The sequence below is a fragment of the Solea solea genome, chromosome 16 (assembly GCF_958295425.1).
Source record: "Solea solea chromosome 16, fSolSol10.1, whole genome shotgun sequence".
Classification (NCBI taxonomy): Eukaryota; Metazoa; Chordata; class Actinopteri; order Pleuronectiformes; family Soleidae; genus Solea; species Solea solea.
In genome coordinates this window covers 26241833-26253639 of record NC_081149.1, presented here as the reverse complement: position 1 = coordinate 26253639, position 11807 = coordinate 26241833, and the positions used below count along the sequence as shown (strand labels likewise).

Genomic DNA, 11807 nt, shown 5'->3' with positions numbered 1-11807 from the left:
ACCCTATATAAAAATACATATAACATATCCACATACATATACATACTTATAACATATGTATGTATATGTACATATATGTACATACATAAATATAAGTATATATAAAATAAAAGTATACATGAATATATATAAATATACATATAGATAAATATATAAAAATTTAAGTATAGATAATAAAGGTATACATAAATATAAGTATACATAAAATAATTATACATAATAAAGGTATACATAAATATAATTATACATAAATATAAGTATATATAAATATAATTATACATACATTTAAGTATATATAAATATACATATATAAATATAAGTATACATTAATATAAGTATACATAAATATAAGTATAAATAATAAAAGTATACATAAATAAAAGTATATATAAATATACATATAGATAAGTATATATAAGTATAAATAATAAAGGTATACATAAATATAAGTATACATTAATATAAGTATACATAAATATAAGTATAAATAATATAAGTATACATAAATATAAGTATATATAAATATACATATAGATAAGTATATATAAATATAAATAATAAAGGTATACATAAATATAAGTATACATAAAAATAATTATACATAAACATAAGTATATATAAATATAAGTATACATAAATATAATTATACATAAATATAAGTATATATAAATATAATTATACATAAATATAAGTATATATGAATATACTTATATAAATATAAGTATACATTAATATAAGTATACATAAATATAAGTATAAATAATATAAGTATACATAAATATAAGTATATATAAATATAAATAAATCCTAAATCAGAAGAAAGTGATAAACCTGACTTCTGTGGTTGTGGAATGTCACAAACTCACCTGACAACTTTCTGCACCTGCCATCAACCATGCATGAGACCCCGCCCACTGATGACATCACAGGCTGACAGGAACCTGAGTTTCAGGATTTCAGAAACACCTGGAGTCACAGAGAGGAAGGTAAGAGAAATGTTGTCTTTTAAAGTTTAGATTTAAACTCAAACTTGAGCGCAGGGAATTCTCAGTCCACTTTAATTCAACCTGAAACCACTTTTAATCCGGTTTAACAAAGGCAGACTCACTGAGTGCAGGTGAGATCACCACAGCGTAAGCCTAGCCTAGCCTACCGTAGCCTAGCTTAGCTTATCTTAGCTGAGTACAGAGCCAGTATGTTTGTGTATTTATTTATATATTACATTACATTACATGTCATTTAGCAGACGCTTTCATCCAAAGCGACTTACAATGGGACTGAGTACAATCAGCCAGGGGTGGAGTCGAACTTGCGACCATTGCGACCATGATGTCTTTATATGGACATATATTTCTATTATTATCATTATTATTATAAATATACATTTGCTTTTTTTCAGTATAGTTTAAAATATATATTTATTTTCTCTTGGCAAAAATAAAATAATGATATTAATTTTAAAAAAAAAATCCACAGTGAAAGAGGTGTTACCTTAACTGTACAGGTGTTAACTACACACAGGTAATATAATGTGGTCTGATGTAGTCTGACATGGTCTGGTGTGGTCTGATGTGGTCTGATGTGGTCTTTCCTCCAGCAGCAGCAGTACTATGACGATGACAGAGGCAGCGGCTCCAGATTTGTTCTCAGAGCAGGAGTTAACCTGCTCCATCTGTCTGGACCTGTTCAGTGAACCGGTCTCCACTCCATGTGGACACAACTTCTGCCAGGTAACATCCACACTCTGGTCCTGGTCCAAGTCCTGGTCCAAGTTCTGGACCTCCAGAGCAGCAGGTTTAAGTTTGACTTGTGAATCTTGTTGTGTACAAAACTCACACGCACACACGTTTCGATGTCTGAACCAACACTTCTTTACTTCCGTTATTGTCACAGATTCAACATGTATCCATCCCATAATATTAACCCAGTCCCTTAAAGGTACATTCCCCACTATCCAGCAACATACAGCAAAACGCCATGTATCACAGTGTGACCCATGTCCTGACCGGCTGCAGGTTTAGCAACAGTTCAGGTTTAAATGATCTTCTTGTTCTTCTCATTCTTCTTCTTCTTCTTCTTCTTCTTCTCGTTCTCCTCTGTCTGCAGGCGTGTATCGGTGGTTACTGGGCGTCCAGCTCAGTGTGGACGTGTCCGCTGTGTAAACATCACTATGAAGAACGTCCTCATCTCAGTGTCAACAAAGTCTTTGCTCTAATCTCAGATAAGTACAGAGTGGCCCGTTACGGAGCGGCCGGGTTACCCAAGTCCATGTCCAGCGACGCGTCCACCCTCGCGGGTCGCTTTGGCTCCACCCCGTCTGTGTCAGCGGTGGTGTCAGGTGAAGACGTGGTGTGGTGCGATGTGTGCACAGGTGTGAAACAGCCGGCCGTCAGCTCCTGTCTCACCTGCACCGCCTCCTACTGCACTGAGCACGTGCAGCCGCATCACACCGCGGTTTTCTATTCCAAACACCCACTGATGGACCCACAGGAGGCACTGAGGGGACGCACCTGCTCCGTACACCGCCGCCTGCTGGAGGTGAGTGGAACTACACTGTCAGCTGTACATCATTTCAACACTGTGGTTGACGTCAGGCTCATGGGCGGAGCCTTATTCTGCCTTCATTTCATCCACATGGTCCAGAACGTGAGCAGTCGATGCTACTTTAGCTGCCATTTGTAAATTCACTGAGCAGCAGGGGGCGTTGCCAGCACAGCTCAATCTCTGTCATGTGACGTTTGCAGGTTTACTGTCAGACGTGTCAGAACTGTATCTGTGCCATCTGTGTCCTGGACCAACATCGGACTCACAAAACCTTGTCGGTCCAGACAGAGCGACTCAGCAAACAGGTACAGACCACACCCACCTGCTGTGATGATGTCACTGCTGAGCGTGGCCTGATTCTGTTCACCTGTGTACTCAGAAACATGTGGCAAGGACGGAGCAGGTGATCCTGAACCGCATCAAAGAGAGAGAGATCCACGTGAGCGAGCTGAAGAAGAAACTGGAGGGAGTGAAGGTTTGCAACGATAAATCACGTCCAACCGCTTCGTTTTTAGCCCACGTTTGACCATTTTTATGTTTTTTATTTTCAGAACTACGCAGACGGAGAGCGAGGCGACGTCGAGCACCTGCTGGACCAGGTGTCCAGGTCTCTGGACCGGATCCGTACCCAGGTGGTGGGTGGGATCCAGGACCAGCTGGACACAGTCATGACAAAGGGGGAGGGGCTGGTAAGCCGCCTGGAGGCAGAGCTAAAGCAGCTGGGGGACCGGAGGGCCACACTGGAGGTCCAGGCCATCAGTCAGGATCACATTGGCTTCCTGCAGGTGAGACAAAGGAAGTGAGGGGCGGTTCCTGTGGGCGGAGCTTATGTCTCAGTGGACGTCTCCACATACAGTCATGTATTCACAATCTACTTCACATTCACACGTTCATCATCCACACGTTCATCATTCACACTTTCAATATCCACACATTCACATGTTCATCATTCACACAATCACATGTTTATCATTCACACGATCATACGCTCATCATCCACACGTTCACATGTTCATCATTCACTTGTTCATCATTCACACTTTCAATATCCACTCGTTCATCATTCACACTTTCAATATCCACATATTCACATGTCCATCATTCACACGATCACACGCTCATCATCCACACGTTCACATGTTTATTATTCACATGTTCATCATTCACAGGTTCACACGTACATCATCCACATGTTCATCATTCACACGTCCACACATTCACACGTTCATCAGCCACACATTCACACGCTCATAATTCACACATACATCATCCACACATTCATACGTTCATCATCTACGCGTTCACACATTCATCATTCACATGTTCACAACCCTTTGACCTAGTTGTGTCTCCTCAGAGTTTCGAGGAGGCCACAGCTCCTCTGGACGAGGACAACAAAGAGGACGAGGACGAGGAGTTGTCTCTGCACTTCCAGCTGACGGAGGTGAAGACCTCACTGTCCGAGGTCAAGGACAAGATGGATGACATCAGGATGGGGGAGGAGCCAACCAGAGGCTCCAGAGGCTCCAGTGAGATTAGGGTCAAGGGTCTAGATTAAAAGGGAGGAGCCATAATTTATCGCACTTATGACTAGCACTTCATAGTTTGGCTTACTTGAAGCTCTTACTTACTTCTAGATCTTATTTGTACCCAAATGTTTAAATGCACTTATTGTAAGTCGCTTTGGATAAAAGTGTCTGCTAAATGACATGTAATGTAATGTAACTTGATGTTTGATGGTGGGCGGGGCAATGTCCAGTTTTCTTTTGTTGAAAAAAAGTCTTTGTTTCCTGCAGTTTCCTCTGGTGACCACATGATGGCAGCAGAGAGTATGATGAGTCTGAGAGGAAGCACCATGAGTCTGAGGAAGAGTCAGTGGTCACTGAGAGGTCACACACACACACACACACGCGAGACACACACACAGACAGACAGACTTTTAATTTGAAAGGACTCACTGTGTTGTTTCCTGTTCCTTTCAGATCTGAAGAAAAACAAACCAGTCTCAGGTTAGTTTCTGTCTGTCTGTCTGCCTGTCTGTCTGCCTGCCTGTCTGTCTGTTCAGTGTAGTAAACATGTTTTGTTTCATCAGGACATAAAAAGGCTCGAGTCTACATGGGTGAGTCTTTAAAATGTAACTCACTAAAATAGTTTGGAATCATTTGATTGATCAATGATGTCAGTGTGTGTGTGTGTGTGTGTGTGTTCAGAGGACGTGACGCTGAACCCGGTCACAGCGTATCCGTTCCTCATCCTGTCTGAGGACAGGAAGCAGGTGAAGCGAGGAGAGAAGCTGCAGTTCTACAGAAACAGTCCTCACAGGTTTGATGTTTGGTCCTGTGTCAGCGCTAAAGAGGGATTCAACTGTGGACGCCATTACTGGGAGGTAACACACACACACACACACACACACACACACACACACACAGACTAACACACTCACACACACTCACCTGTGTGTCACCTGTGTGTGTGGCAGGTGTTTGTTGGGGAGAATAAGGACTGGAAACTGGGCGTGGTCAGTGAGTCGGCTCAGAGGAAAGGTCTCTTTGACATGAGTCCTTCCAACGGATACTATGCCATCTGGTGGAGTGGCAGTCAGCTGAGAGCACTGACCACACCCCCTCTGACCAAGGTGGGAACAACACACACACTCACTCTCAGACACAGCATGGTGCGCTCAGAGCACATGAAAATAAAGTGTGTATATGTGTGTGGTGCAGGTCAAGAATCCTCCAAAGCTGCGTCAGGTGGGCGTGTTTCTGGACGCAGACGTGGGTCAAGTTTCCTTCTTTAATGCTAAGTCTGGATCAGAGATCTACAGCTTTAGCAACTCCACTGAGTTCACCGACAGAATGTTTCCTCTGCTGGGAACTGGAGACAAAGAAGTTCCTCTGATCCTGATGACCACGCAGCACCAGCTCGCCTGAGACACGCACAGACACACACTCTAATCTGATGGTGTTTGTTTCTTCTTTTGTCGTTTGATTAACTAAAAGTGTGCGTTTGTCCTGATGAACGATGACATCATCAGTTTATATTTGTGTCCACAGTGACATCTAGTGGACACGAGCGCAAGTGTCGACCCTTGATAAATAAGATGATCACTTTGAACTGTTTTTGTTTTCCATGAGTGAAATAAATCAATTGATCTTTTATTGAATCATTAAAATTAAAATTTTAAATAAAAGACTTTGTTTGTTTTATATACAGATATTTAATGTGATGCCCCCTCGTGGTCAAATGTGTACCTGCAGCTAAAATCACAGACCATCAATTAAAATGGACGTGGTTTTCTGGGTGAACCTCGCCCATCATGGTGTGTCCACGGTGTGACCCTGCCTATCAGGGTGTGTCCCCGCCTTTGGCCTGATGTCAGCTGGGATTGGCAACAGTGACCCCTGTGACCTTCATGTGAAGATAAAGCAGAAGATGAATGGATGGTTTTCTGGGTTCCTCCTGAAGCCAAATATGAAGTAAAAATATGGTGAATAGCCACCAGAGGGCGACTGCACTGCGTGAGTAAACCTGAGGTCATGAGGTCACTGACTGTGATTGACAGCTGATGTCAGCCAATAGGAGACACAGTTACCATGGTTTTAAAGATTTGTTTCATTTCCTCTTCATGGTCATGTGATAATATGATGGACCTCTAAACAGGAAGTGATGTCACAATAGTTAGAATCATTCAAGTTAATATTTTATTTAACATAAATCATATTGCAGTCAATGTGAACAGCTGGGGTTTCAATATACACAGTTTCCTAACATTCAAACCCCTCCCCTATATAGCCCCACCCACAATGACCCTCCCACCCCAGCCAGCAAAATGAAAACCCCTCCTTTCCTTTCCATAAACTTCTCCCACAACCTGCTCCTTTAAAACATAAGGACCGCCCCCACCCCATGACAGCACCACCACTTGACAGGAAGCTCCACCCCTTGATGCAGACCGGTGTGTGTGTGTAACTTTGCAGCAAACTCCTAAACCAATCAGTGTTGATGTGTTCTGTGAGGTCAGGCTGTCCTGTCGCGTGACTTGTGGCTCCTCACCCCAGCCCCTCCCACTCTGACAGGCCACTCCCACATGCTCCTGGTGTAACTTGCAAGCCCCTCCCACTCTGGAGAATCTCTGACACACAAGAGCCCCTCCGAATCTTAAAAACTCCTCCCCCGTGGCTCTAACACAAAAGTTTTAGGTTTTTTTCTTTAAACGGTACATTCTCCTCCCACATTAACAAGCCCCACCCACTCTGACTTCATGTCATCAGGTGACAAGAACAGTGATGTTGTGTTTGGAGTTTGCTGAAGTTTGTGTGACAAACAAGCAAATGGCAGCAAAATGGAGGTGGGCGTGTCCTCGTGGCTTCCTGTGTGACGTCAGGTGCCAAAAAAACCCAAAAGAAACCAAACACCAGAGGCGCTGCAGCGTTCAGCCAATCATTGAATCACCTGAGCAACAAACAACGCCCCGTCCACCTTCATCACCATCATCGTCATCTTCATCTTCATCATCAGGGCCTGAGGCCACCACTCTCTGTCGGCCATCTTTGTGAGTCCAGGTGGGCGTGTCCGCCTGTGGCGTGTAAACGGTTGAAATAAAACAGAAAAAAAGGCGGAAGGAGAAGGGGGCGTGTCTTCGTCTTTTGTTTTAAAACAGAAAAGCGTCCTGTGGCGTGCTGTGATCTGACGCCACCGCAGCTGCCGCTGCTCCTGGGACGGGGGGAGGGGCTGAGACAGAGGGGGAGGGGCGTGAAGGGGGCGGGGTGTTTGGAACATGATGTGGCGTCTTATTTCAGACACCTCTCAAAGTAGGTGGCGCCCACGTAGCCTCCTCTCAGAGAGCGGTGGACGTTCTGTTCAAAGAGCCTTCGGTTCGTCTGCAGAACCTCAGCAGCCTCTTTGTTCAGAGGATCCTCAGGATTTGGCTCCTGCAGGGGGCGCCAGAACACACTTAACACTTTTAACACACTGTGTGTGTGTGAGAGAGAGTAAGAGTGTGTGTGTGCGTGTGTGTATGTGACTCACTAGAAACAGATACTGTAGACCGTAGATGATGGAGTTAACTGTCAACACAGGCTTCCAGTCCTCTCTATAAACAACACACACAGTTTAAAACCGCTCTCCACACACACACACACACATATATATATATATTTACAAAACTAAAGTTAATTGTGGAGTTCCACAGGGCGCAGTGCTAGGGCCTATACTTTTGACCTTATGCTTCCTCTAGGAAACATTATTAGAAAGCACAACATACACTTTCATTGCGATGCAGATGGCACACAGATATATTCATCATCAATGAGGCCGGCTGAAATAAATCAGGTTGTCTCAGAGACATTAAGTCCTGCATCAACTGTAACTTTCTGCTTTTAAATTCATTATACTTGGCCATAAAAACCTCAGAGAAAAACTTTCTGACCACATTTTCACTTTAGATGACATCACCATGGCTTCTGGTTCCACTGTGAGGAACCTTGGAAATACTTTTGTCATTTGATTCAAACATAAAACTAATTTCCAGAACCTGCAGAACATGGTGTCCTTACTGAAACAAACGTCAGTAAACAAACAAACAACCGTGCTGCGTTCAGGTGCGGTCGTGTCCTTTACTCACCTCAGGATATTTAAGCAAACGTTTCCCTCCAGGTCGATGTTCGGGTGATAAACCATCGTCTCACACTTGACCTTAGGAGGATCGTGAGGGTAACCCTGTCCTACCTACACACACACACACACACACACACATTTTACTCAAACATCATCAAAAAGACACACACACAGACACACACACAAACCTCACCTTAAAGCTGAAGACAAACTTTCCTCCTTTGTAAAAACCCTGAGACAAAAAGAAAGAAAATAGTTTAACAGAGTTCATCTTCATCATCACCACCACCATTGTCGTCATCATCATCTTCACCACCACCACCACCACCACCATCATCATCATCACCATGAACAACATGAATAATAAACAGGAAGCACAATCAGCCAATCACAGAGGAGTATATGAACAGTGATCAGAACATTGACTCGTGGCTCTCAGCTGATTGTGGCTAAGTGAGAGGAAACAGGGATTGAGCAAACCCACCTCGTCTGGTGAGATGATGAGTCTGAAGTTGAGGAGATCGTCGTCGTCAGGGAAGTTGATCTCACACGTCTTTGGCAGGTTCAACTCATTGATGTCTAACAGAAGATGAAGATAAGAGAAATCAATCAGAGATAGGAAACTGAACTCTGACACACAATTTTTACATCAGTTACATCTCTGTTTAACCCCAGTGAGGGCATGGGTCAGTCAACACCTCACACGGTCAGTGAACGCCTCACCACGCGGTCAGTGAAGTATTGTAATATATGACACAGTAACATCACAGTGAAGTATTGTGATATACGACTGAAATATTGTGACATATGAGAGTGAAGTATTGTGATATATGACACAGTTACATCACAGTGAAGTATTGTGATGTATGACAGTGAAGTATTGTGATATACAACACAGTTAAATCACAGTGAAGTATTGTGATGTATGAGTAAAGTATTGTGATATGACACAGTTATATCACAGTGAAGTATTATAGTATACAACAATGAAGTATTGTGACATACAATAGTTAAGTATTGTGATATACGACAGTGAAGTATTATAATATACAACAATGAAGTATTGTAATATACGACAGTGAAGTATTATAGTATACAACAATTAAATATTGTGATATACAACAGTGAAGTATTGTAATATACGACACAGTAACATCACAGTGAAGTATTGTGATATACGACTAAAATATTGTGACATATGACAGTGAAGTATTGTGATATACGACAGTTACATCACAGTGAAGTATTGTGACATACAACAGTGAAGTATTGTGATATTTGACAGTGAAGTATTGTGATACATTACAGTGAAGTATTGTGATATACGACAGTGAAGTATTGTGATATACGACAGTTAAATATAATGATATACGACAGTGAAGTATTGTGATATACGACAGTGAAGTATTGTGATATACAACAGTGACGTATTGTGATATACAACAAGTAATGTGATATACAACAATTAAATATTGTGATTTACGACAGTGAAGTATTGTGATATACGACAGTGAAGTATTGTAATATACAACAATGAAGTATTGTGATATACGACAGTGAAGTATTATAATATACAACAATGAAGTATTGTAATATACAACAATGAAGTATTGTGTTATACGACAGTGAAGTATTATAATATACAACAATGAAGTATTGTGATATACGACACAGTTACATCACAGTGAAGTATTGTGATGTATGACAGTGAAGTATTGTTATATGACAGTTACATCACAGTGAAGTATTGTGATGTATGACAGTGAAGTATTGTGATATACGACAGTTACATCACAGTGAAGTATTGTGATGTATGACAGTGAAGTATCGTGATATGACACAGTCACATCACAGTGAAGTATTGTGATATATGACAGTGAAGTATTGTGATATGACAGTGAAGTATTGTGATATATGACAGTGAAGTATTGTGATATGACAGGGAAGTATTGCGATATATGACAGTGAAGTATTGTGATATATGACTGTTACATCACAGTGAAGTATTGTGATATATGACAGTAAAGTATTATAATATGACAGTTAAATCACAGTGAAGTATTGTGACATGTGACCGTGAAGTATTGTGATATGACAGTTACATCACAGTGAAGTATTGTGACATGTGACCGTGAAGTATTGTGATATGACAGTTACATCACAGTGAAGTATTGTGATATGACAGTTTAGTATTGTGATATGACAGTTACATCACAGTGAAGTACTGTGATATATGACAGTGAAGTATTGTGATGAGAGTTACATCACAGTGAAGTATTGTGATATATGACAGTGAAGTATTGTGATGAGAGTTACATCAATGTGAAGTATTGTGATATATGACAGTGAAGTATTGTGATATATGACTCTGTTATAACTTAACTTAACTCGTCAACAAACTGTCTTTTCGCTCATTAGCCTGTGATGTCAGAGGCTAACCGTCAGTTAGCAGCTGCTAGTGTGCGTGTGTGTTAGCTGTGTGCTAACATACTATCAGATTTAACTTCTGCACATGCTAACTGCCGTTAGCTGCCACCACTCCGAGTTCAAGTTAGCGTGCTAGCTCATTAGCACCAGAGAGTTTCACTCACCGCCACTTTTATTTAGCGGTTTTATAAATGCTTAACAGACTGGTTAACAGACAGGGTAACGGACAGGTTAACAGGTAACCCGCCGGTTGGTCGGCGGTGGTGGTGCGCTGGTTATAAGCAGCCTACCTTTCTGTATGCGGAGCTGGGCCGCGCTGGCTTTTTTCCCCCCGGCTCCTGCTCTGTTTCCTCCAGCAGATTCCTCGTCTTTCTTCTGCTGCTTCAGGGAAAACAGCTTAATCATCTTCAGTCGTTTGGTCGCTGGATGTCGCTACTGTGTGTCCCTGTGGTGTGAACGCGCTCGGGCTGCGTGTGTTCGGAGGCTCGGTTCGATTCAACGGCACCGGAATGTGGATGGAGCCGGTGCGTCTCAACTACTGACACTGAGACACAGACACGGAGCTTAGCTTCTGAGCTAGGGTGTTAGCATGTGAGCTAACAGGAGAGGCCGGGGAGGGGGGGGGTGATGCTGTTACTAATGTTTACTGTGTTTATTGTGTTTATTATAATCACTTTCACGAAACGAATAATAAAAACATGTGTGTGAGAATGTGTGTCTGTCTCTGTGTGAGGGTCATGTATGAGTGTGTGTGTATGTGTGAGAGTGTGTGTCTATGAGGAAGAGAGACTGACGTCACAGAAATAAACAAAGACGGAATACTACACTCCCCAAAATGCCTTTCTGCGCCAGACGCAACCAGGTGACGTAACCACGCGAGGGCGGGGCGTGCACATTTACCATTCATCTTGCATCTCCACTACAAAAAAGTACCCATTTAACGTGGGCGGAGTCATCGCTGCTCGGCTGAGTGAAACTGCGGTGACTTCGTTTTATACGCGACACACACACGAGTGACTATTGACTTCACACCAGACTCCTGTAGTTGTTGGAGATTAATCTACGTTTTTAGCAATGTTAAAGTAGTTTTAATTGATCTACAGTTCGGCACTGTTCGGCTTGATTTGTGTCCACGCGTGTCCGGAGTACAGCCTCCTACTCCACAGACTACAGCGGCAGCGGTCTGTGATGCCGCTCGCAATCGCCGGCGCCGTCCCTCT

General features: G+C 42.3%; 2 protein-coding genes across 4 annotated transcripts; one reads left to right on the top strand and one right to left on the bottom strand.

Moving 5' to 3' along the window:
* The first annotated feature begins 897 nt into the window (after positions 1 to 897).
* Positions 898 to 5486, top strand: LOC131475422 (E3 ubiquitin-protein ligase TRIM58-like). 3 transcript variants are annotated; one of them, XM_058653534.1, is made up of 13 exons: positions 898 to 986; positions 1598 to 1730; positions 2107 to 2538; positions 2745 to 2849; positions 2924 to 3019; positions 3096 to 3329; positions 3902 to 4073; positions 4341 to 4433; positions 4527 to 4553; positions 4637 to 4663; positions 4755 to 4930; positions 5024 to 5179; positions 5268 to 5486. In XM_058653534.1, the coding sequence occupies exons 2-13, from the start codon at positions 1611 to 1613 to the stop codon at positions 5472 to 5474; spliced, it is 1845 nt and encodes a 614-aa protein (XP_058509517.1). In that variant the 5' UTR covers positions 898 to 986; positions 1598 to 1610; the 3' UTR covers positions 5475 to 5486. The 3 variants fall into 3 exon arrangements, with proteins under 3 accessions (XP_058509517.1, XP_058509519.1, XP_058509518.1); XM_058653536.1 differs by having other exon boundaries at positions 961 to 986; positions 1601 to 1730; XM_058653535.1 differs by lacking the exon at positions 898 to 986 and adding an exon at positions 1033 to 1117.
* An 864-nt stretch (positions 5487 to 6350) lies between these two features.
* On the bottom strand, positions 6351 to 11358 carry ube2m (ubiquitin conjugating enzyme E2 M). Its single transcript, XM_058652486.1, has 6 exons — positions 10878 to 11358; positions 8645 to 8739; positions 8354 to 8392; positions 8168 to 8271; positions 7573 to 7636; positions 6351 to 7475 (listed from the first exon to the last, which is right to left on the bottom strand). The coding sequence occupies exons 1-6, from the start codon at positions 10990 to 10992 to the stop codon at positions 7335 to 7337; spliced, it is 558 nt and encodes a 185-aa protein (XP_058508469.1). The 5' UTR covers positions 10993 to 11358; the 3' UTR covers positions 6351 to 7334.
* Between the last annotated feature and the right edge of the window lie 449 nt (positions 11359 to 11807).

Bases quoted from the DNA above. Each gene is read 5' to 3' on its own strand.
- LOC131475422 (XM_058653534.1), top strand. From the start codon at position 1,611: ATGACGATGACAGAGGCAGCGGCTCCAGATTTGTTCTCAGAGCAGGAG. The intron at 4,664-4,754 runs GTGAGTCTTTAA...GTGTGTGTTCAG, and splicing joins AAAGGCTCGAGTCTACATGG to AGGACGTGACGCTGAACCCG. The intron at 4,931-5,023 runs GTAACACACACA...TGTGTGTGGCAG, and splicing joins GTGGACGCCATTACTGGGAG to GTGTTTGTTGGGGAGAATAA.
- ube2m (XM_058652486.1), bottom strand. From the start codon at position 10,992: ATGATTAAGCTGTTTTCCCTGAAGCAGCAGAAGAAAGACGAGGAATCT. The intron at 8,393-8,644 runs GTGGGTTTGCTC...TTTTTGTCTCAG, and splicing joins TCATCATCTCACCAGACGAG to GGTTTTTACAAAGGAGGAAA. The intron at 8,272-8,353 runs GTGAGGTTTGTG...GTGTGTGTGTAG, and splicing joins AGTTTGTCTTCAGCTTTAAG to GTAGGACAGGGTTACCCTCA.